Source organism: Malaclemys terrapin, chromosome 21 (genome assembly GCF_027887155.1).
Source record: "Malaclemys terrapin pileata isolate rMalTer1 chromosome 21, rMalTer1.hap1, whole genome shotgun sequence".
In the NCBI taxonomy this organism is placed as follows: Eukaryota; Metazoa; Chordata; order Testudines; family Emydidae; genus Malaclemys; species Malaclemys terrapin.
In genome coordinates this window covers 20924812-20948201 of record NC_071525.1, presented here as the reverse complement: position 1 = coordinate 20948201, position 23390 = coordinate 20924812, and the positions used below count along the sequence as shown (strand labels likewise).

The window sequence follows — 23390 nt, the reverse complement described above, 5'->3', positions numbered from 1 at the left end:
TGGGATTGACTCTCACCAATGTGCTTATGAGGCTGGAAATGCCTTGCCTGCCTATTAACACTCTGTTGTTCATGTTTTGTTCCTATTAGTTCCTTCTCTCCCTCTTGGGAAGATGATATTTTCCATCCACGTTCCTTCTGTATAGAATTTCTTTAAGCCTGTGTTAATAAAATGAGCTTCTCTGAGACTGATCTTATCCTGCAGAGTGATCTCTAGCAGGGGCAGTGACTGAACCCAAAACAGCTGGCTCTCAACGCACAGCCCTCTGTGCCTGATCTAAAGGATCTGCTCCAGCAAATGCAGCAGCCGTCTCATCAACTTCTATTAACTTCCCCAAAACATTGTTAATGTAGAGTGGAGCTTGGCTGGCCCTAGCTCACCCCCAAGCACAGCTCCTGCTCTGACTCGCACTCCTAGATGTTACGCCAGAGACGGGGGTGTCTCACAGCACGGAAACTGTATTACAGTTAAAGCAAAGTGCATGAAAACGTAGTAGCTGTGCTTGTTCTAATCAGTCTTGTCGCACATCGTTTTACTCTTGCAGTTACTAGGACAGTTGGGGGGAGGGAGGGGTCACAAAAATGTTGGACTTTGAGCGGAGACGGGAGCCTCCCTGAGCTGTCACTGTTGTAATAACTGGGGAAGGAGCCAAGCTGGAGAGGGTGGAACAGACACCGCTCTATTCCCACAACCCCTCAGAACCTCCAGCGTCCTCCACCCTCTGCCTGCCACAGCCGTAGCCTGTGGTGTTCAGCAGCAACTGCTCCCGCTGGGAAATAAACAGCTTGTTGTGTTATTGAGCATTAACTATTCCAGGTAGTGAAGCTCGGGGTGTCATGGGTGTTGCCCCATGCGGCAGGGAGAGGCCGGCGGTTCAGACAGCGTAGCCAGGGGCAGCTGGAGCAGGTCCCGATGGGTTAGGCCTATGGTTTGGGCACAGAACCAGCCCCTGGGGCTAGCCTGACTGACAGGCGGGTGAGAGCGATTGCTCTGTATCTGAGCCCCACAGAGCTCTAAAAACGAACCCCCCACACACACCTAAGGGCCTGTCTACCGCTCTGAGCGGAGCAGCCCCTACTGTCCCCCCGGTGACCCGGCTGTGTGTGGGAACGGGGCAGGGAGAGGGGGTGTCTTGCCTAGTCTGGGTAGGGCAGCACAACCCCCTCCGGGCCAAACTCCCCCGGAGTCTGACCCAGAGAAACCCCCCGTGGGGCTGGAGTGAGGCCAAGCCAGGAGCCACTCAAGCCGGAGCCCTGTGTGAACAGACCCTGGGGAGTACCCTGGCTAGCAGCGGGTCAGCGCATGATGGAGTCTTTCCGCCTCCCAATCCCTGAGGAGCCCCAACGGCAGAGCCCCCAGGGAAGCCGCTGCCCTTTGCCACCGCTCAGCCCCCAGCCGGGCCTTTGTTTGGAGCAGGGGTTCTCAAATGGGGTAGGACCCCTCAGGGGGGCACGAGCTGTCAGCCTCCACCCCCAACCCCGCTTTGCCTCGGGCATTTCTCAGGGTGTTAAATACACCAAGCAGTGTTTTGAATCGATCAGGGGGGTCGCGCGCCGAGACTTGCTGTGTGGAAGGCGGCGCCAGCACAGAAGTTTGAGAGCCGCCGGTTTAGCCAGAGAAGAGGGGCACGTTTATTGAACAGAGACCAGAGATTGGAGTGACAGCAAGAGGCAGAGAGATGGAAACGGCTACATGTAAACTCAAATCAGAACACGCTGTCTAGAGCCCCCCGTTAACTGACTGCTGCTGCGCTAAGGAAGTTTAGCTCACCCAAATTAACAACTCCGCTGGCTGAGTCCCCCCCACCCCCTCGTAAGACAAGCGCCTTCAGCCATGGGCTGCTGCCGTGGGCTCTGCCGGATCTCCCCGGCGACTTCGCTCAGTGCGGGGCACAGCCATTGCGACGTGATGTTAGCCCGACAGGTAAATGAGTGTCTCCTGCCTGAGAGGAACTCGCTCTCCCCTTGTGCAGAACAGCCCAGCGCCCAGGCCCTGAGAGCGACATGGTCACTATAAACACACAACTCCCCTCCCCTCCCCGGACACGCACTTCCCAGCAGGGTGACAATCAGGGTGATGCAGGCTTGTGGCAGAGGCCTCCCATAGCACCCTGGGACAAACCGCCGTGGAGAGACCAGACCCAGGAACCCAGCTGACACCAAGAGGCCCCGGGTCACGGCCGGTGCCCCCTCACGGCTTCTCCAGCTGCATGTCGAGCACGCGGAGGTTGGCCACGTCCTGGTAGGTGGCCTGCAGACCCCGCGAGATGTCCTCGTACATGGAGCACTCGTCCAGGTTCAGGCCCTAGTGTGGCAAAGCAGAGGGGCTGCTCGTCTGGAGGCCGAAGGAGGGGCTCAGCCCTCGGCACCTACCCCATAGGGGCCATGAGGGGAGGGCGGGGTCCTAGTCACAGCGACAGATGCTTCCCCAGCCCCTCCTGCCCCACACAGACCCAAAGCACCTCACACAGCAGTGGTGGGGTGTCCGGAACCACTGGGCGACCCCCTAGGGCTGCATTGGGGCTGGCACTGATAGCCAGGGGACTGTGCCCCCGCTGAGACCCCCACGCGGCCCCCGCAGCCCAGCACCCCTAGTGCTGCATTGGGGCCAACATGGACTGCCAGGGGACAGCGCCCCCCACCCCGCTCCCTGCAGCCCAGCGCCCCCAGGGCAGCCTCCAAGTGACCCCACTCTGCACTTTGCAGCACTGGGAGGACCTCTTCGTGCGCAGATCCAGGCTGTGCTGGGAGGGGGCCAAAGGCTGGGACCCCCCGTTCCCATAACCTCACTGACACAACCCCCCCCTGCGGTGCCCCCCCCCAGCTCACCTCATACAGATTCTCCTCTTCATACTCGCTCTTCTTGGACTGCAGGAGGCGCTCATTCTCCCACCTCTTCTGCAACAGCCAAGGGGGCAGGCGTGAGGCAGGGGCCGAGTGGCGTTCACCCCACCCCACCCCACCGCATTAGCCTGCTTGGGGGGTCACACTGCCCCCCGGACGCAGGCTCCCCCAGGGCAGGGGGGCAGGCCCAGGCCCACGGTCAGTGTCTGGGGGTCCCGGGCCCGAGGGGCTCACCCTGAAGAGGAGGAAGACTCCGGGCCCCACAGCGCAGAATAGGAGCAGGATGCCCTCGGCGGTGATCAGCTGGTTCTTGGTGGATTCCCGCATGTTCAGGAAGGGAACCGGGACGGGTTCTGCAATGCCGGGGGGAGGGGGTCAGCTCCGCTCCAAACTCCCCAGAGCCTCCCCCTCCCCCACAGCCCCCTCTGGGGCTGGGCGAGGTCCCACACACACCACGCAGCCCCCTCTGGGGCGGGGCGAGGTCCCACACACACCACGCAGCCCCCTCTGGGGTGGGGCGAGGTCCCACACACACCACGCAGCCTCCTGTGGGGTGGGGCGAGGTCCCCCTCCACCCCCCACACCACACAGCCTCCTCTGGGGCGGGGCGAGGTCCCACACACACCACGCAGCCCCCTCTGGGGCGGGGCGAGGTCCCACACACACCACGCAGCCTCCTCTGGGGCGGGGCGAGGTCCCACACACACCACGCAGCCCCCTCTGGGGCGGGGCGAGGTCCCACACACACCACGCAGCCTCCTCTGGGGCGGGGCGAGGTCCCCCACACACCACGCAGCCCTCTCTGGCATAGGGCAGGCCAGCTGCACAGACAGCCCCCGCCCAAAGCAGCTGTTTACCAGCACAGAAGCCCGGGGGTCTGAGGGAGGCAGAGGGAACTGCCCCACTGGGGGTTGGTGGATTCTGTTCTGCCGCACGCCCCCGGTGACCCCCGTCCCTCACTCACTGCGGACTCGCAGGTAGGTGCCGCATGACTGGTCCCAGGCCTTGTCCGTGTGCACCTGGCAGAAATACAGGCCGATGTCGCCCTTCCTGGCGGGGTGGAAGGCGAGGACGGAGACACCAGTGCCCCTGGTGATTGCCACACTGCGCTGGGGGCCGGTGCCATTGGCCACCAGGATGGGCTCACTGCAGTTCCGAGAACAGGATCGGCTCCAGATGACCTGGGCCTCGGATGGGGCTTCGAACCGGCACTCCAGGGTCACCCGGCCCCCCTCAGGGACAGTCACAGAGGTGAGGCCGGCCTCCACCTTCACAAGGCTGTTCTCCGCGTGGTGCTGGGCGGCCAGGGCGGTCTCCATCTTGACCACGGTGGAGCTGGGCCGAGGGATCCTGGGGGCCGGGGGGACCTCGCTCACGTTCCAGGTGGTCCCGCTGCACGGCGTTGTCATGTTCGTGGTGGGCTTGCTGCAGAGGTGTCCTGTGGGGGTGGGAACACACCACGGCTCAGCAGCTGGAGCCGAGAGCGCCGGGCAGGATGGGCCGGGGAGTTCCGGGAGGAGGGAGATACCAGGTGGGACAAGCCTGGGGTGACAATCGGGGTGGGGGGGAAACGAACGGGACGAGCCTGGGGAATCCGGGGGGCGGGAATGGGCAGAACCAGCTTGGGGGGGTGATTGGGGGGGATACCCGCCTGGGGGGAACATCCTGGGGCGGATACCGGGCAGGACGGGCCTGGGGGAACGATCGGGGGCAGCAGGGAGCAGGCGGATGCGGGGCCGGATGGGGGACTGGTCTGACCTAGGGGGAATACCAGGCTATCCAGAGTGGGGGGCCAGCAGGGTGGGAGGGAGGCTGCCCTGGCCCCCCAGGCCCTCGCTGACTCCAGGCCCCCGAGAATCTGGCAGCAGAGACTGCAGGTGAGGGGACCTATTCCGCTTCTACAGTCCCGCCCAGCCGGCCACAGCTCCCGATCACCCCCAGAGCAAGGAGATTGTGGGCACAGGGTGAGATGGGGCTCACTTCTAGTGGTTAAAGCAGGGGGCTGGGAGCCAGGACTCCTGGGTTCTCTCCCCAGCTCTGGGAGGGGAGTGGGGTCTGGTGGGTTAGAACGGGGGGGCTGGCAGCCAGGACTCCTGGGTTCTCTCCCCAGCTCTGGGAGGGGAGTGGGGTCTGGTGGGTTAGAACGGGGGGGCTGGCAGCCAGGACTCCTGGGTTCTCTCCCCAGCTCTGGGAGGGGAGTGGGAGCTGGTGGGTTAGAACGGGGGGGCTGGGAGCCAGGACTCCTGGGTTCTCTCCCCAGCTCTGGGAGGGGAGTGGAGGCTGGTGTTTAGAGCAGGGCGGGCTGCCCCCCCCTTTGCTGCCAGGCATTGCAGGGCTGGGTGGGTGTAGCTCTGTGACGGATGGATCAGTGAGTTGCTGTCTGTCCCTCTGTCTGTTTTATCACAAATTTGCATCCGACCCCACCCCGGAGATTTAAAAAAAGGAACTAACCCTCAGCCCCAAACCACCAGGAACAATCCGCCAGCACCAGAGACAGGCCACCCTGCGCAGGGGGGATGGGGCCAGGGGCTCAGAGACGCCCCCCCCCCCAGCACCCGAAGGCCACCCCCCCATTCGGATCACTCAGCTGCAGCCCCTGATACCGGAGCCTCCCCCCCCAGACACTTTCAGTTCCTCCTTTCAGTCTCTGTTGACAGGAAATGAAACTAGTCTAGAAAAGGCCAGATTCTAACCCTGACCCTGTTCTGGGGGTTTAGGGGCTTGGCTGGCTCCGGGGGTGGGGGGGATGGGGCACGGGGCCTTTCCACTCTAGGGGGCGCTGGCCCCGATCTGGTCCCAGACCAGGGGGGACTGGCTGGCTCCAGGGATGGGGCACGGGGCCTTTCCACTCTAGGGGGCCCTGGCCCCGATCTGGTCCCAGACCAGGGGGGACTGGCTGGCTCCGGGGGTGGGGGGGATGGGGCACAGGGCCTTTCCACTCTAGGGGGCGCTGGCCCCGATCTGGTCCCAGACCAGGGGGGACTGGCTGGCTCCAGGGATGGGGCACGGGGCCTTTCCCCTCTAGGGGGCACTGGCCCTGACCCGGTGTCAGAGCAGGAGGGACTGGCTGGCTCTGGGGGTGGGGGGGATGGGACACGGGGCCTTTCCCCTCTAGGGGGCACTGGCTGATCTGCCCCAGGGCAGGGCCTGGCTGCTTGGGGGGCAGGGAACTGAGAGCTCTACCCAGCCAGTCCATCTCTCTCGGCCCAGCGCTGCTGGCACGATTCGGCCCCATTGCCAAGGGCTCCCCAGCCCCCTGGATCCCTGACTGGAACCTACCCGGCAAGAGGCAGAGGGGGAGCAGGACACAGACCCACGCTGGCCCCGTCTCCATGGTGGTCGGGGTTCACGTCTCCTAGTGCCAGGGTGCGGAGGAGAAGCCGTGTGCTGCAGCCGGCTCTGCGTTTGCAAAGCATCCGTCCGGGTCCTGGCTTTTCTCCGCGGTGCCCATCAGCAGGAGATGCGCCCCACTGCGCGCCCGCCCCCGCCCCCGAGGGTGCTGCCCAGCCCTGCAGCCTTCCGGCCTCAGTGCACGCTGAACATCTGCTGCATGGCTTCACGCTTGGCTAGGAGACTGGGATGGGGCATTCGGGGGGGGGCTCTCCGGTCCCCAGGGCCGGCCGAGGGGGTCCATGTTGCAGGGAGTGGGGCAGGAATACTCTGGGCCAGTAGGGATCTGTGTGCACCCCACAGGCCACAGCCCGGCCCTCCAACCATCCCCAGGGCAGATCTCTGAGAAATGGCCACTCAGGGATTTAACATGGTCAGGGACGGGGGACCCGCGGCTCCAACGGGCCATTCCCTCCCAATGCCCCGTCCGACCGGGCCCCGCTCCCCCTCCCATCCGGGGGCATGTCCCCCCGACCCTCCCAGTGCCCCATCCGACCGAGTCCTGCTCCCCCTCCTGCCAGGGGCAGAGTCCCCCCGACCTTCCCAGTGCCCCGACCAACCGGGCCCCGCTCCCTCGCGGCTGGGGGCGCGTCCCCTCGACCCTCCCTGGGCCCTGCTCCCCCTCCCAGCAGGGGGTGCGTCCGGCCTTTCGCTGCTGGAGCAAAGAGCCCCCGACCCCGGGGCCGAATCCCCCCGACCCTCCCTGGCCCCGCTGAGCGGAGGGAGCTCCTGGCGGCTCTGGGGCAGGGCTTCGAACCCTCGAATGGTCCTCGGGGCTCTGCTCCGGCCCCTCCTCAGCGTCTCACCAGCCGGCCAGAGCGCGGGGCCCAGCGCCGGGTGCGGATCCAGCCGTGTGGCCCCTGGGCCAAGCCCAGAGGGGAGACCCCTGTTGGTCCAGCCTGGAACTGCACTGCAGGTGCGTACGTGTCCTCTGGCAGCCAGTGCTGACCCCAGTGCGGCACTAGGGGGCGCTGTGCGGCCGGGCATGGGGTGGGGGATCCGGGGGGTCAGGGCGGGACCCCTGGGCCCTTGGCCAAATGCCACTTTGCTGCTTGCGCTTGGCCCCGGCCGTGTCAATGGGATACAGGCTTTTCCTCTGCAGCGTCTCTCGCAAACTGCTGTGTGGGGAGATTTGTAACCAGCTCCTGGCCCACCCCACAGGGGCCGCGTCCTGCGCCGGGCGAGGGGTCCCTGTATAACCCGCCCCCGCCCCACCCCACAGGGGCCGCGTCCTGCGCCGGGCGAGGGGTCCCTGTATAACCCGCCCCCGACCCACCCCACAGGGGCCGCGTCCTGCCCCGGGCGAGGGGTCCCTGTATAACCCGCCCCCGCCCCACCCCACAGGGGCCGCGTCCTGCCCCGGGCGAGGGGTCCCTGTATAACCCGCCCCCGCCCCACCCCACAGGGGCCGCGTCCTGCCCCGGGCGAGGGGTCCCTATATAACCCACCCCTGCCCCACCCCACAGGGGCCGCGTCCTGCCCCGGGCGAGGGGTCCCTGTATAACCCGCCCCCGACCCACCCCACAGGGACCGCGTCCCTGCGCCGGGCGAGGGGTCCCTGTATAACCCACCCCTGCCCCACCCCACCCCACAGGAGCCGCATCCTGCGCCGGGCGAGGGGTCCCTATATAACCCACCCCTGCCCCACCCCACAGGGGCTGCGTCCCTGCGCCGGGCGAGGGGTCCCTGTATAACCAGCCCCCGGCCCACCCCACAGGGGCTGCGTCCTTGCGCCGGGCAAGGGGTCCCTGTATAACCCGTCCCCACCCCACAGGAGCCACGTCCTGCGCCAGGCGAGGGGTCCCTGTATAACCCGCCCCCGCCCCACCCCACAGGGGCCGCGTCCTGCCCCGGGCGAGGGGTCCCTGTATAACCCGCCCCCGCCCCACCCCACAGGGGCCGCGTCCTGCGCCGGGCGAGGGGTCCCTATATAACCCACCCCCTGGTCCACCCCACAGGGGCCGCGTCCTGCGCCGGGCGAGGGGTCCCTATATAACCCACCCCCTGGTCCACTCCACAGGAGCCGCGTCCCTGTGCCGGGTCAGGGGGTCCCTGTATAACCCGTCCCCGCCCCACCCCACCCCACCGGAGCTGCGTCCTGCGCCGGGCGAGGGGTCCCTATATAACCCACCCCCTGGCCCACCCCACAGGGGCTGCGTCCCTGCACCGGGCGAGGGGTCCTTGTATAAACAGTCCCCGCCCAGCCCCACCCCACAGGGGCCGCATCCCTGCGCCGGCGAGGGGTCCCTGTATAACCTGCCCCCACCCCACCCCACAGGGGCCACGTCCTGCGCCTGGCGAGGGGTCCCTGTATAACCCGCCCCCGCCCCACCCCACAGGGGCCGCGTCCTGCGCCGGCCGAGGGGTCCCTGTATAACCTGCCCCCGCCCCACCCCACAGGGGCCGCGTCCTGCGCCGGGCGAGGGGTCCCTGTATAACCCGCCCCCAACCCGAGGGGCCGCGTCTTTGAAATCTCAGCTGTTCTGGGCCGCAGGGCTAGTTCCCTGCGCGGTAATTTCAGACGGGGGCTGGCGCAGGAGTCGCAGCACCCGGGGTTCGCCGCCAGGGGGCGCTCACGCCGAGGATGGGGGAGGGGCGCAGACTCCATTTCTAGCTCAGACCCCCCCCCCGGGGGAATCGGGTCTGGCACGCGGGGGCGACCCTTGGGTGCCCACACTGGGCCTGGGGTGCGTCCCCAGGGGACTCGGAGGGCTAGAGGTGGGGGGCTGGACAGAATGCAGGGGCTGTAGTGGGGGGCTGGGTGCAATCAGTGGGAGGTTTAGGGGGGCTAGGGGCTGTAGTGGGGGGCTGGGGGTGCAGTGAGTGGGTTTGCAGTGGAGTTGGAGGGTGGGGGTGCAGTGGGATTGGGGGGCTGGAGGTGGTGCAGGGGGACTAGGGAATAAAGTGGGGAGCTGGGGATACAGTCAGTGGGGGTACAGGGTTGGAGTGCAGCAGGGGACTGGGGGGTGCAGTCAGAGGGGGTGCAGGAAGGTTTGGGGGCTGGGCGATGTAGTGGGGGGCTGGGGGTGGTTCAGGGGGCTCCGGGACAGGGGAAGCTGGGGGGCAGTGGGGTGCAGTCAGGGGGCAGTGCGGGGAAGCCGGGGTGTGCAGTCAGAAGTGGGTGCAGGGGGGAGGTTCAGAGGGCTGGGGGGTGCAGTCAGAGCGTGGTGCAGGGGGGCTGGGGGATGTTGGGGGCGGTGCAGGGGGCGCAGTGTGGGAGCTGGGGTGCAGGGGGGTGGGGGATGTTGGAGGCGGTGCCAGGCGGCTGGGGGCACAGTGGGGGGACTGGGGCGGTGCGGGAAGCTGGGGGGAGCACTCAGAGGGGAGCTGGGGTGCAGGGGGGCTGGGGGCACAGGGGGGAGCTGGGGTGCAGGGGGATGTTGGGGGCGGTGCAGGGGGGTTGGGGGTGGTTCAGGGGGGTGGGGATGTTGTGGGTGCTGGGGCAGTGCGGGGAGCAGTGGGGGCTGCACTCGGGGCGGTGCGGGGAGCAGTGGGGAACTGGGGGGTGCAGTCAGAGCGTGGTGCAGGGGGGTGGGGGATATTGGGGGCGGTGCCGGGCGGCTGGGGGCGCAGTGGGGGGACTGGGGGCGGTGCGGGAAGCTGGGTTGAGCACTCAGAGGGGAGCTGGGGGCGCAGGGGGGAGCTGGGGTGCAGGGGACTGGGGGATACAAGGGGGCTGGGGGCGCAGTGTGGGACGTTGGGGGCGGTGCAGGGGGCGCAGGGGGGCTGGGGGATGTTGGGGGCGGTGCAGGGGGCGCAGGGGCGCAGTGTGGGATGTTGGGGGCGGCGCAGGGGGGAGCTGGGGCGCAGTGTGGGATGTTGGGGGCGGTGCAGGGGGGAGTTGGCGGGGGCTGGGGGATGTTCGGGGCGGTGCAGGGGGGGCGGTGGGGGGGTCCCGGTCTCTCGTGGAAGGGGCAGGAAGCGCTGCACGGAGCCGGGGGGGGGGAGCCCGGAAAAGGCAGCGGCTTCCTGCTCCCGCCCCCCCGGCCTGGTCCCGCCGCCGGAGCCGAGCGCAGCGGAGCGGCCTGACCGGTCCCGGTCCGGTCCGGTGCGGAGCGAGCGGCGGGTGAGACCCGCCCCGGGGGGGAGGGGGCGCGGAGCGGAAGTGGCGTTTCCGGTGGGAATCCCCCGGACTCGCGTCGCGCCCCCTCCCGGAAGGTGGCCGGGAGGCGGCTGGGGGGGTTCGGGAGGCGCCCTGGGGGGCGGGGCGCTGGGGGGCAGGGGTGGTTCTCGGGGACTGTGAGGGGGGGCGCCCCCGGACCCCCCCGTTCTCTAGCCTGGGGGCTGTGAGGGCTCTGGGGGCCCAGGGGGGCTGGATCTGAGATGCCCCCCCCGAGGGGAAGGGCCCCGTGTCCGCCCCCCGCAGGCCAGTCCTGACCCCCCCCCTCCAGAGGTGGCGCCCCCTAGCGGGGGAATCCCCCTCCCCCCCCCCCCGCTGCCGGGGACGTGCTCTGTGCCCCACGGGGCGGGGCCATAGACCCTGCATGGGGGGGGGGGGTGTTTGCGAGGGTGCCCCCTGTGGGGACAGATGGAGAGGGGGTACCGGGGGGGTCGGGGCCAGGTTATGCCCAACCGTCCTCCCCCCCCCCCCCCGATTCCTGCCATGTCTGGAATTGGTGAAATATTTCACTGGACTTTACCCGCCATCTCTGACCCCCCCCCCCCGGACAGGCGGGGCAGGGGGCCCCCCCCCCATCCCGCGGACACAGAGACCCCTCCCCCACCCGCCACCTGTCAGGAACAGCCCGAGCGATCCCGGGTCGGCAGTGAGGGGCACCGGCAGAGCGGGGGGTGGGGGGTAGCAGGGGCTGCGGGTTGGGAGTGGGGGGCACCGGCAGAGCAGGGGGGTGGGGGTAGCAGGGGCTGTGGGTTGGGAGTGGGGGGCACCGGCAGAGCGGGGGGTGGGGGGTAGCAGGGGCTGTGGGTCGGGAGTGGGGGGCACCGGCAGAGCGGGGGGTGGGAGTAGCAGGGGGTGCGGGTTGGGAGTGGGGGGCACCGGCAGAGCAGGGGGGTGGGGGTAGCAGGGGCTGTGGGTTGGGAGTGGGGGGCACCGGCAGAGCGGGGGGTGGGGGGTAGCAGGGGCTGTGGGTCGGGAGTGGGGGGCACCGGCAGAGCGGGGGGTGGGAGTAGCAGGGGGTGCGGGTCGGGATTGGGGGGCACCGGCAGAGTGGTGGAGTGGGTAGCAGGGGCTGCGGGTCGGGATTGGGGGGCACCGGCAGAGCGGGGGGTGGGGGATAGCAGGGGCTGTGGGTTGGGAGTGGGGGGCACCGGCAGAGCGGGGGGTGGGGGTAGCAGAGGGTGCGGGTCGGGATTGGGGGGCACCGGCAGAGTGGTGGAGTGGGTAACAGGGGCTGCGGGTCGGGATTGGTGGGCACCGGCAGAGCGGGGGGTGGGGGTAGCAGGGGCTGTGGGTTGGGAGTGGGGGGCACCGGCAGAGCGGGGGGTGGGGGGTAGCAGGGGCTGTGGGTCGGGAGTGGGGGGCACCGGCAGAGCGGGGGGTGGGGGTAGCAGGGACTGCGGGTCGGGGCCCGGCTGGTGGCTGGCACCAGGGGGTTGTGGGTCGGTCGGGCCGGGGGGGATGTGGCCGGGCTCATCACTTCCTGCAGGAAGCCGAGGCTCCGAGTCTCTCGCTGTAAATAATCGGGGGCCTTGGCTCTGTGTTACAGCGCAGCGGAGCCGCCTTTCCGGTTGAGGGAGGGGCGCGCAGAGGAACCCAGGTATCCGGGCCCTGCAGCCCCCGGGGAGGGGGGATTTGCTGCTTGTAACCACATCTCGGCATCGCCTGGAGGCAGGTACCAGATGGGGAGGCTGGGGGGCTGCTGTTCCCTGCCCCTCCCGTGCACCCCGATCCTTACCTCCCCATCCCCCTCCTTCCCGACTTGCTGCCCCCTCCCCCTAGCTCCCCCCACCTGCTGCTCCCTCTGCCCCCCGCTCAGCTGATATTTTCTAGCAGCCGAGGGGTCCAATTTCCACCCCCCCAAGAGAGAAGAGGGGATGAAATTACCCCCCACCTGGCTGCTCTTGTGCTCAGCCAGACCTGCGGAACTGATCGCCACAGGATCCGGCTGGTGCTGGGGGGGAGTCGCTATTCCGGAACCGGCCACCGGGGGGCAGCGACGCCTGGGCTAGTGCTCTGCAGGCTCCGGCAGACGCCCCCGCCCATCTCTGGGCTCCCGCCCGGTCCCGGGGGTGGGGCGTGAGTCAAGCTGGCAGCCGGGAGCCCCCCCGCCCGGCCAGGGATCTGAGCCTCTTTGTGCCACACAGACCCTGTATTCATCATGCGCTCACCTCCAGCTCGCGCTGGAATGTCGGGCCGGGCGAGGAGCGTGTGGTGTGCAGGAGACACAGGGAGCTCTTGGCCCCCGCTGCTCCCCACAGCCCCCCCACACCCAGCCCCCCAGTACAGCCAAACACCCCAGTACACCCAAACACCCCCAAGCACGCGCAGCCCCCCACACCCAGTACACCCAAACACCCTCCCAAGCACACGCTGCCGCCCCACACCCAGCCCCCCAGTACACCCAAATCCCGAGTACACCCAAACACCCAGCCCCCCTAGTACAGCCAAACATCCCAGTACACCCAAACACCCCCAAGCACGCGCAGTCCCCCACACCCAGCCCCCCAGTACAGCCAAACACCCCCCAAGCACACCCAGCCCCCCCACACCCAGCCCCCCAGTACACCCAAATCCCGAGTACACCCAAACACCCCCAAGCACGCGCAGCCCCCAGTACACCCAAATCCCCCAATACACCTAAACATCCCCTAAGCATGTGCAGCCCCCCCACATCCCCTGTGGGGGAGGGTGGTTTGTACCAGTGGGGGGTGTCCTTTCCCATGGGGGGCTGAGACAGGCTCAACTGGAGTGGGAGGCAGGGAGGGATCGGGGCCGGGGGGGGCAGGGAGGGATGGGGGCAGGGAGGGATTGGGCCAGGGGGGGACAGGGAGGGATTGGGGCTGGTGGGGGCAGGGAGGGATCGGGGCCGGGGAGGGATATGTGGGCAGGTGGGGATTGGGGCCGGGGAGGGATGTGGGCAGGGAGGGATTGAGGCCCGTGGGGGGCAGGGAGGGATCGGGACCGGGGGGGGGGACAGGGAGGGATCGGGGCCGGGGAGGGATGGGGGCAGGGAGGGATTGAGGCCTGTGGGGGGCAGGGAGGGATCGGGGCTCGGGGGGCAGGGAGGGATCGGGGACGGGGGGGGACAGGGAGGGATCGGGGCAGGGAGGGATTGGGGCTGGTGGGGGCAGGGAGGGATTGGGGCTGGGGGGGCCGGGAGGGATCGGGGCAGGGAGGGATTGGGGCTGGTGGGGGCAGGGAGGGATCGGGGCCGGGGAGGGATATGGGCAGGGAGGGATCAGGGCCGGGGGTTGCTGCCTGCGCCCCTGTGACCTACCCTGGTGTTGTTGGCAGGTGGGTCCCCCCCGAGCCGGCAGCTGGGAGCCCCCAAGGGCAGGATGGATCTGGACGAGCCGTACAACGGGGTGAGTGGTGGGGGGAGGGGAGGGGTCCCCGATACCCTATTGCTGAAGGGCCTGCTTGGCCCCAGCCCCCTCCCGCACGCAGGTCGGGGGTTAAAATTGGGGGTGGGGCTCCCCAAGGGTCTTCCCCCCTGGGCTCCTCAATCCCTCCGCCTTTCTGTTCCCCCTGGTGCCCTCTCTGGGCCCCTGCCCCTCCCCCATGGGGCCCATCCCACCCTCTCTCTCTGCCCCCAGGGCCCGGCACCGGGCGCCCACAGTGGGTCCAGCGTGGCAATCATTGGGGCTGAGGATGAGGATTTTGAGAACGACATCGAGCCGGTGAGGGGGGGCCTGGGAGATGGGGGGTCCCAGGGGTGGGGCCATGGGGGCTGTGTCATTGGGGAGTGGGGGAGGGGATGAGGGAGTGGGGGATGGGGCGTGTGGAGGGACAGGGGTGTAGGGGAGGGGATGGGGCATGGGGGGGATTGGGGGTGTGTGGCAGTGGGGGAGGGGTTGTGTGGAGGGACAGGGGTGTAGGGGAGGGGATGGGGGCACGGGGGAGGGATTTGGGGTGTGGTGGGGGATGGAGGAGGGGATGGGGGCATAGGGGACCGGGGGACTGGGGGAGGGTGTGTGGGGGAGGGGATGAGGGAGTGGGGAAGGGGTGTGGGGGGGACAGGGGCCTAGGGAGGGGACCAGGGGAGGGGGGAGGCTGTGTGTGGGAGGGGATGAGGGAGTGGGGAAGGGGGTTTGGGGGGACGGGGGACTAGGGGAGGGGACCGGGGGACTGGGGAGGGTGTGTGTGGGAGGGGATGAGGAAGTGGGGAAGGGGGTGTGGGGGGGAGGGGACCGGGGGCGGGGCGCCGCGGGGCTCATTCCCAGGCCGTCCCCCCCCAGACGCCGGAGGACCACAGCAGCGTGTTCCAGAGCATGGTGGTGGTGAAGTCGCACCCGGCCTATCTCATGGCCTTTCTCCAGCACGTGGTTCTGCAGTTCGACTCCTGCCCCGTGGTGAGCACGGGGGGGGGGGGGGGGGGGGGGGGTGGTGGTGTCAGGGGGGGAAGCTCTCGCACAGCGGCTTGCGGGGGGGGCGGGTGTGAACCCTCCCCAGGGGGGAGGGGCAGAGATGGTGGGGGCATCAGCTCCCTAGACCTGGTGGGATGTTTGAGGGGCCCCCCCCCCCGGCTGGAGGTCAAAGGTCACTGACCTCGTGGTGACCCCCCCCCCCCAGGACTCTAGGCTGATTCAGTGGCCTGGTCACTCTGTTGCAGAGGCAATGGTGGAGGGGGGCTCCTGGGGGGCGGGGAGTTGAGGCAGAATCCCGGCAGCAGGGGAGGGGCATGGGGAGCCCAGGCTGGGGGGGTATGGGGCAGGGGGGAGGGGCAGCAGGGGAGGCAGGCTGGGAGGTACCTGGCAGCGGGGGAGGGCAGCGGGGGACGCGGGCTGGGGGGTACCTGGCAGCGGGGGAGGGGCAGCGGGGGAGGCGGGCTGGGGGGTACCTGGCAGCGGGGGAGGGGCAGCGGGGGACGCGGGCTGGGGGGTACCTGGCAGCGGGGGAGGGGCAGCGGGGGAGGCGGGCTGGGCGGTACCTGGCAGCGGGGGAGGGGCAGCGGGGGAGGCGGGCTGGGGGGTACCTGGCAGCGGGGGAGGGGCAGCGGGGGAGGCAGGCTGAGACTTGGCCACCCCCTTGGCTCCCAGGTGCCCCCCGTTCTGACCCCCCCCCCAATCCCTCCAGCTCTGCTACCTGCACGTGGAGCTGATCCGCAAGGCGAGCCCCAAGGAGGGCAAGAAACTCTTCCTGGATTTCTACCACATGTTCCTGGATAAGGCGGGGGTGAGAACCCCCCATGACCTCCCCACTCCCCAGAATGACCCCCCTGTCCCTATAGAATGAGCCCAACCCCCCACCCCGGCTATTCCTTCTCCCAAGGGTGACCGAGCCATCCCAAGGAACCCGTCCCCCCCCCAAGCCATCGCCCCCCCATGACTTCATTGGGGCCCCCTATGGGGACATCAGACATACGACCCCCACACCCAGATCTCATTCACCATCCCCCCCAGCTGCAGTTCTCAGGCCCCGGGTCCCCTTGGTGCCCCCCCCCCGGGGAAATCGACCCTTTGTTCTAATCCCCCCCCCTCTCTCTCCAGCTCCTGCGTGTCCACATCCCAGCCCAGGTGCAGTTTGAACTGGGTGAGTGTCGCACTCGGAGCTTGGGGTGAATGGAGATAACCCGCCTCCAGCCCCCCCCGAGTCCCTCGGGCCAGATGGGGCAGTGGAGATCCTGAACCCCATTGCGTCCTCAGGGTCCCCTCCTGGGCTCACCAACCACCCCTGTAGATGTTTACAGCAGCTTAGACCAGGGAGCAAGGAGAATCCAGGGGATGGACTAGCAGGGGCTGCGGGTCGGGAGTGAGGGGCACCGGCAGAGCTGGGGGGGGGCAGGGCTGGGCTGGCAGGGGCTGCGGGTCGGGAGTGAGGGGCACCGGCAGAGCTGGGGGGGCAGGGCTGGGCCGGCGGGGGCTGCGGGTCGGGAGTGGGGGGCACCGGCAGAGCTGGGGGGGGCAGGGCTGGGCCGGCGGGGGCTGCGGGTCGGGGGTGGGGGGCACCGGCAGAGCTGGGGGGGGGCTGGGCTGGCAGGGGCTGCGGGTCGGGAGTGGGGGGCACCGGCAGAGCTGAGGGGGCAGGGCTGGCCCAGCCGGAGCTGTGGGTCAGGAGTGAGGGGCACCGGCAGAGCTGGTGTGGGGAAGCCCAGGGCTGGCCCAGCAGGGGCTGCAGGTCGGGGGTGAGGGGCACTGGCAGAGCTGGGGGGGGGGGCTGGGCTGGGCTGGCAGGGGCTGCAGGTTGGGAGTGAGGGGCACCGGCAGAGCTGGGGGGGGGGGGCTGGGCTGGCAGGGGCTGCAGGTTGGGAGTGAGGGGCACCGGCGGAGCTGGGGGGGGCAGGGCTGGGCTGACAGGGGCTGCGGGTCGGGAGTGGGGGGCACCGGCGGAGCTGGGGGGGCAGGGTTGGGCTGGCAGGGGCTGCGGGTCGGGAGTGGGGGGCACCGGTGGAGCTGGGGGGGCAGGTTGGGCTGGCAGGGGCTGCAGGTCAGGAGTGGGGGGCACTGGTAGGGAGTGGGGGGCACCGGCAGGGCTGGGGGGGGCTGGCAGAGCTGGGGCGCGGCCGTGGGAAAGGCCGGATGTGGCGGGGGGGGGGCAGACCCTGCCGAGCTGGCACAGGGAGCCACCTGGTGGCCGTCGCGCAGCACTGCAGCCGGCTGGGCTGGAGTGTTACTGGACTGTCGGCGTGGGGGATGGGAGAGCAGGGGGTACCTGAGCCAGGAGGGGGGTGGGGCCAGGTGACACTAGACAAAGGGAGAGGGGGAGAAGAAGGGGAGAGCGGAGAAGGAGGGAGAGAGCCGGCTGGAGGGTTTTGGGTTTCAGTTTGGGGCTGGCTGGGGTAACGAAGGGAACCCCCAGGACTGGGGTCTAAGCTCCCTGCCCCCCAGAGGGACCTGGCTGAGGGGTCCTGGTTGTACCTACAAGCCCTGCTTGGACTGTGTCCCTGTTGGCTAATAAACCTGCTGTGTTACTGGCTGGCTGAGAGTCCCGGGAATCGCAGGAAGTGGGGCTGCAGGGCCCTGACTCCCCACACCCCGTGACAGCCCCCCCATCACTGGCCCTGGACTCCCCCCCACCCCCCGATCTCCTAGGAGAGCCCCAGATTTTACTGGGCTGAAGCTGCTGCTCAGAACCAGGATTCACCTTCACTTCCTGTCCCAAACGGCCACAGAGCTGGGTCCCAGTCCCCACCCAGAGGGGCCACGTCCCAGCCCTGGGCGAGGGGTCCCCATATATCCAGCCCCGCCCCTGCTTTGTGTGTGGAGATCATGAAATCATTTAGAAGCCAGGCTGGGGAGGGGGATGCGGATCCGGCGGAGGGTGGCTGGGGACAGGTCCTGTGTGGGGTTGTAGCCAGGGAGTTGGGGAAAGGCCGGGTCCTGGGGGGCTTTGGGAGTCTCCTCCTCCAAATACAGAACCGGGATCCTTCACTGGGTGCCAGAAAAGAGTCTCAATCCCTGGCTGAGGGCACTGCTGGGGGGAGCTCGCAGCACCAGGGTCCCGGCTCAGGGCACTGCTGGTGGGAGCTCACAGCACCAGGGTCCCAGCTGAGGGCACTGCTGGGGGAGCTCACAGCACCAGGGTCCCTGGCTGGAGGCACTGCTGTGGGGAAGCTCGCAGCGCCCTGTTCTTTTCCCACAGACCGGAGCCGCCCGGAGCTGCTCCCGGATGAGACCCTGCGCCAGTTCCTGAACGACATCCAGAACTGCCAGGAGCCCGAGATCTCCCGGCAGCTGGAGGATTTCAGGTGGGTCCTGCCGGGGGCTCCCATGTGGGGGGTGAACAGGGAGTGGGCGAGGTAATGGGGGTCGGGTACTGTGGTGGTGGGTGCGGGGTTGGGGGGATGGGGAGGGTGCAGTGGGGCGGCATTGGGGGGGCTGGGTGGTGCAGTTGGGGGGGCTGGGCAGCCGTGGGGGGCGGGGTTGGGGGCTGGGCTGGGCGGTTGGGGGGCTGGGCAGCAGGCGGGAGTGGGGTTGGGGGGGTGGGGAGGGTGCAGTGGGGGCAGCATTGGGGGGGCTGGATGGTGCGGTTGGGGGTGCTGGGCAGCCGTGGGGGCGGGGGCGGGGTTGGGGGGCTGGTCGGCCGTGGGGGGCGGGGGCGGGGGGGTGTGGGGGTGTGCAGTGGGGGCGGCATTGGGGGGCTGGGTGGTGCAGTTGGGGGGGCTGGGCAGCCGTGGGGGGCGGGGTTGGGGGGCTGGGCTGGGCGGTTGGGGGGCTGGGCAGCCGTGGGGGGCGGGGGCGGGGTTGGGGGGTGGGGGGTGCAGCGGGGGCGGGGTTGGGAGGGACTGTGCAGTTGGGGGGGCTGGGTGGCCATGGGGGGCGGGGCAGGGTTGGGGGCTGTGCGGTTGGGGAGGCGGGGCAGGGTTGGGGGGGGCTGGGCGGTGTGGTTGGGGGGGCTGGGCGGCCGTTGGGGGCGGGGGAGGGGTTGGGGGGGCTGGGCGGCCGTGGGGGGGCGGGGTTGGGGGGGCTGGTCAGCCGTGGGGGGGCGGGGAGGGGTTGGGGGGCTGGGCGGCGTGGTTGGGGGGGCTGGGCGGCCGTGGGGGGCGGAGGCGTGGTTGGGGGGGGCGGCTGTGGGGGGCGGGACGGGGTTGGGGTGGCTGGGCGGCCGTGGGGGGTGGGACGGGGTTGGGGGGGCTGGGCGGCCGTGGGGGGGCGGGGGAGGGGTTGGGGGGGCTGGGCGGCGTGGTTGGGGGGGCTGGGCGGCCGTGGGGGGCGGAGGCGGGGTTGGGGGGGCTGGGCGGCGGGGTTGGGGGGGGCGGCTGTGGGGGCGGGGTGGGGTTGGGGTGGCTGGGCGGCCGTGGGGGGTGGGACGGGGTTGGGGGGGCTGGTGGTGCGGTTGGGGGGGCTGGGCGGCCGTGGGGGGCGGGGCGGAGTTGGGGGGTGGGGGGTGCAGCGGGGGCGGGGGTGGGGGCTGGGCAGTGCGGTTGGGGGGCTGGGTGGCCGTGGGGGGCAGGGTTGGGGGGCTGGGCAGTGCGGTTGGGGGGGCTGGGCGGCTGTGGGGGGCGGGGGCGGGGTTGGGGGGTGGGGCTGCAGCGGGGGCAGGGTTGGGAGGGGCTGTGCGGTTGGGGGGGCGGGGCGGGGTTGGGGGGGCTGGTCGGTGCGGTTGGGAGGGGCTGGGCGGCCGTGGAGGGCGGGGGCGGGGTTGGGGGGCTGGGCGGCCGTGGGGGGCGGGGTTGGGGGGCTGGGCGGTGCGGTTGGCGGGGCTGGGCGGCCGTGAGGGGCGGGGTTGGGGGGCTGGGCGGCGCGGCGGGGTTGGATTGGGGGGCAGGCAGGGGCCTGGCTCACCGCCCCCCGCCCGCCCCCCAGGTCGAAGCGGCTGATGGGGATGACGCCGGGCGAGCAGGAGCTGGCGGAACTGGAGTCGTATCACACGCGGGATCGTGGGATCCGGGAGGCCAAGGAGAAGCAATTGGCCGAGCTGCTGCTGGCCCGGCTGGACGAGATGCAGTGAGTGACCCCCCCGGCCCCTCTCCGCCAGCCTGCCCAGGGCCCCCCAGAGCATCTGATTCGGCTGCTCCGGGCCCCCCATGTGGGTGGATGGGAACCAGCTGTTCTCCCCACCCCCGGCCTGGCTCAGACGCGCCCCCGGCCCCCTCCCGCTACCGGAACAGGCTTCCCTGCCCCATGGCCAGCCCCAGGGTCAACTCCCCATGCCATCATGGGGGGTGGGGCAGCCAGGTAGTGCTGGGTCCCTGCTGGGGTGGGGGCGGCTTATCCGGGGCAGACGGGGGGCGGGTTATGCTGGGAGAGTGGGGGGTTATGTGGGGGAGGCGGGGGGCGGGTTATGTGGGGGGGGCAGGTTATGCAGGGAGGGCAGGGTCAGTTATCCAGGGGGGCGGGTTATGCTGGGAGAGTGGGGGCAGGTTATGCTGGGGGAGTGGGGGGCTTATGTGGGGGAGGCGCGGGGCGGGTTATGCGGGGAGGGCGGGGGGTAGATATCCGGGGGGGGCGGGGGACAATTATCTGGGGGAGATGGGGGGGCAGGTTATGCTGGGGGAGTGAGGGTGTTATGCGGGGGGTGGCTGCCCTGCACAGAGCACAGGACTCGAGGGGGGGTCAGGTGTCAGGATGGGGTCTCCGGAGCCCGTAATTGACCCGGACGCCTGAGTTTGTTTCCCTGTTTCTTTACAGCCCCACAATCTCCACCGACGAGGAAAAAAGGTAAAACAAGAGGGGGGCATCGTGCACCCAGGTCTCTGGATGGGGGGGGATGAACCCGCCCCCCCCAGCAGGACAGGGGTTGTGGTGTGTGGGGGGGTGGATCACAGGTTCCTCTCACCCCTTTGGTGTCTGGGCAGTGACGTCGGATTCTGCAGCTCGGCCTCCCCTGGCCCCACACTGCAGTGCCTCGGGGGGCCCTGACACCCCATGGGAAATCTGGAGCTGCCTGAACTGGGGTGTAGCCAAGTTGTCTGAGATAGAGCCCTGACCCCCCCAGAACAGCACCCTCCGCCCCACGCCCCCACTGATGTGCCCCACTCCCCCCAGCTCCGCGATTTTCGCCGCCATCGTGACCTACATGAAGTACCTGGGGGTTAAAACCAAACTGTGCGAGAGCAAGAAATCGAAAGGGAATTTCTTCCGCAAGAAGGTGAGATGCTGGGGGTGGGGCTGAGAGCCAGGACTCCTGGGTTCTCTCTCTGGTTCTGGGAGGGGAGGGGGGGCTGGTGATTAGAGCGAGGGGTGGGGGGCTGGGAGCTAGGACTCCTGGGTTCTCTCCCCGGCTGGAGGAGGCTCACACCTGGTCCCCCCCGTGGTCCCCTGCATAGCACGGGACAGTTTGGGACCGAGCCCCAGTCCTGCTCTCTGACCCATAGACTCACCTTCCCCCCAACTCTGCAGATGTCGGGGAGCCGGAAGCCGGAGGAGCCCCCCAAGCCGCGGAAGGGTTTCAGCCTGTTGGACGCCACGCGCTGGAACCGCGGGGAGTCGCACAGTACGTGGGGGTGCCGGGGTCCCTGCCCCCACGGACCTCTCTGCACCCCCTGGCCCCGCCCCCGACACCCCCAAATCACTCCCCCTGCCGCCCCTCGTGTCCTCTGACTTTCACACACCCCGGATCTGCCCTGTGCCCATGGGTCTCCCAGCCCAGATTGTCCTGCCCCGACCCCCCCGGCTCCCTGTGCGCCCCCCGGCTCCCTTTTTGACCCCCCAGCTCCTTGTGTGCCCCCCAAACTCCCCAACTGCCTGTGCATCCCCCGACCTCCCCGACTCCCTGTGTGCCCTGCAGCTCCCCGGCTCCCGTGTGCCCCCAGATTTGAAGCTCTGAGCGCATCTGAAATCCCCTACTTCTGGGATGTTGTGGGGTAACTCGTCCACCCCCCACTTCTACTCTGTTCCCTCCGCCCCCCACTCTCTATGAGCCAGGCCATGCCCTGGGCCCCACTCAGCTCCCCAGGGAGGAGGCTCAGGGCCCGGGGAGGGCCCTGCTGGGGTACTAGTCCCAGGGGAGCTGTGGGGCTCTGCGGGGTCCCCCCATTTCTACCCCCCCTCAGCCTGTTGCTCTCACTCGCTCTTCTCTCTTGCAGATTCTGATTTCAGACAAAGCAAAGTCCCCGAGGGTGAAGGTACCGGCCCCACCAGCCCCATGCATGGCCCCCCCGGGGCACCCCAGCCCGGGCCCCTGCCCCTGTAACCCCATTAACTCTCCCCACAACCAGTGTGTGTCCTTCTCACCTGGGGGGTAGGGGTCTGGGCTGCCCCCCCTAATACACTAACCCCGTCACCCCAACCATGAATCACTGACCCCCCCCCACCTCACCCCCCAGCGCCCCAGCATGCAGCCGCCTGCCCCCCCCCCGCGTCTGTGTCCAGCACCACTTGGCTGTGTGTAGAGTTCAGCTGCCTAGTGGTTAGAGATGGGGGGGGCTGGGAGCCAGGACTCCTGGGTTCTCTCCTCGGCTCTGGGAGGGGAATGGGGGTTGGTAGTTAGAACGGGGGGGCTGGGAGCCAGGACTCCTGGGTTCTCTCCTCGGCTTTGGGAGGGGAGCAGTGTCTAGTGGTCAGAGCAGGGGGGCTGGGCGCCAGGACTCCTGGGTTCTCTCCCCGGCTCTGGGAGGGGAGTGGGGTCTAGTGGTCAGAGCAGGGGGCTGGGAGCCAGGACTCCTGGGTTCTCTCCCCGGCTCTGGGAGGGGAGTGGGGTCTAGTGGTCAGAGCAGGGAGGCTGGGCGCCAGGACTCCTGGGTTCTCTTCCCGGCTCTGGGAGGGGAGTGGGGGCTGGTGGTCAGAGCAGGGGGCTGGGCGCCAGGACTCCTGGGTTCTCTTCCCGGCTCTGGGAGGGGAGTGGGGTCTAGTGGTCAGAGCAGGGGCTCATGCTGATTTGCGGGGGTGTCTCTGAGTGCTGCCGCCCGGCAGTGACTGACCCACCCCCACGTCTCCCCCCAGCGGAGAAGGCCGTGGCCTCGGAGCGGAAGGGTCTCAAGTTGTTGGAGCGCAGCGAGAGTCGGGGCAAGGGGGCCGTGTCCGGGACCCCAGGGCTTGAGCCCCCCGGAGTTTCTGTGACCGTGAACCCCCCTCCGGGGGAGGGGACCGATGGGGAGCTGGGTAAGAGGTGGGGGAGGGGCTGGGGGAGGACATGGGGGAGAAGGGACTGGACATGGGGGGGGGGGTTGGGGAAAGGTCCAAGGGGGGAGGGGCTACAGCATTGCGGGGGTTGCTGTTGCCCCTCCCCAGCCCCCATCTCCTGCTCTCCCCACCTTTCCCCCACAGGGTCAGAGCCCCAGTGCCCCGTGGAGCAGGGGGAGGCCCCCCCCAGCGAGCAGCCCCCCGAGGACAGTGCTGAGAACGAGAGGTGAGTCCTGGGGGTACAGGGGGGCCACCCTGAGGTGCCTCCCCCCCACACTCCATGCTCTGCAGTCCCCTCCCTGTCTGTCTGTCTGTCCCCCTCCCTGCTCTTCACTCCTGCCCCTGCATGCCCCTCCCCCGGGGACCTCACTGGGGGGCCGACTCCCCCGAGTGGTGGGCGGGGTGGGGGGTTTGACCCTGCTCCTGCTCTCACTCGGCCCCTTGACTACCCCAGGAGCACCCCAGCTACTGCCCTGCCCCATTCCTGGCCCCCCGGCTCTGGGAGGGGAGTGGGGGCTGCTGGTTGGAGGCAGG

General features: G+C 69.3%; 2 protein-coding genes across 6 annotated transcripts in view; one reads left to right on the top strand and one right to left on the bottom strand.

Moving 5' to 3' along the window:
- Positions 1-1607: 1607 nt before the first annotated feature.
- Positions 1608-6585, bottom strand: CD79A (CD79a molecule). 2 transcript variants are annotated; one of them, XM_054010901.1, is made up of 5 exons: positions 6123-6585; positions 3808-4281; positions 3078-3196; positions 2829-2894; positions 1608-2304 (listed from the first exon to the last, which is right to left on the bottom strand). In XM_054010901.1, the coding sequence occupies exons 1-5, from the start codon at positions 6175-6177 to the stop codon at positions 2191-2193; spliced, it is 828 nt and encodes a 275-aa protein (XP_053866876.1). In that variant the 5' UTR covers positions 6178-6585; the 3' UTR covers positions 1608-2190. The 2 variants fall into 2 exon arrangements, with proteins under 2 accessions (XP_053866876.1, XP_053866875.1); XM_054010900.1 differs by having other exon boundaries at positions 2829-2897; positions 6123-6582.
- Positions 6586-10168: 3583 nt separating this feature from the next.
- ARHGEF1 (Rho guanine nucleotide exchange factor 1) overlaps positions 10169-23390 on the top strand; it is a 34846-nt gene continuing 21624 nt past the window's right edge. Inside the window, exons 1-15 of one of the 4 annotated variants that reach the window (XM_054010562.1) lie at positions 10191-10299; positions 11900-11950; positions 13648-13718; positions 13950-14033; positions 14592-14705; positions 15430-15528; positions 15843-15885; positions 17935-18040; positions 19599-19739; positions 20424-20453; positions 20781-20883; positions 21135-21228; positions 21821-21859; positions 22677-22835; positions 23001-23082. In XM_054010562.1, coding sequence (XP_053866537.1) covers positions 13692-13718; positions 13950-14033; positions 14592-14705; positions 15430-15528; positions 15843-15885; positions 17935-18040; positions 19599-19739; positions 20424-20453; positions 20781-20883; positions 21135-21228; positions 21821-21859; positions 22677-22835; positions 23001-23082 — 1121 coding nt within the window. In that variant the 5' untranslated portion in view covers positions 10191-10299; positions 11900-11950; positions 13648-13691. Of the gene's footprint in view, positions 10300-11899; positions 12026-13647; positions 13719-13949; positions 14034-14591; positions 14706-15429; positions 15529-15842; positions 15886-17934; positions 18041-19598; positions 19740-20423; positions 20454-20780; positions 20884-21134; positions 21229-21820; positions 21860-22676; positions 22836-23000; positions 23083-23390 lie in introns of all 4 variants that reach the window. The other 3 variants (XM_054010560.1, XM_054010561.1, XM_054010564.1) reach the window with 3 other exon arrangements.

Coding starts and splice junctions, on each gene's coding strand:
- CD79A (XM_054010900.1), bottom strand. CDS start 6,177: ATGGAGACGGGGCCAGCGTGGGTCTGTGTCCTGCTCCCCCTCTGCCTC. Junction 4,282..6,122: donor CCCCCTCTGCCTCTTGCCGG/GTAGGTTCCAGT, acceptor CCACCCCCACAG/GACACCTCTGCAGCAAGCCC. Junction 2,898..3,077: donor GAGTCTTCCTCCTCTTCAGG/GTGAGCCCCTCG, acceptor TGGCTGTTGCAG/AAGAGGTGGGAGAATGAGCG.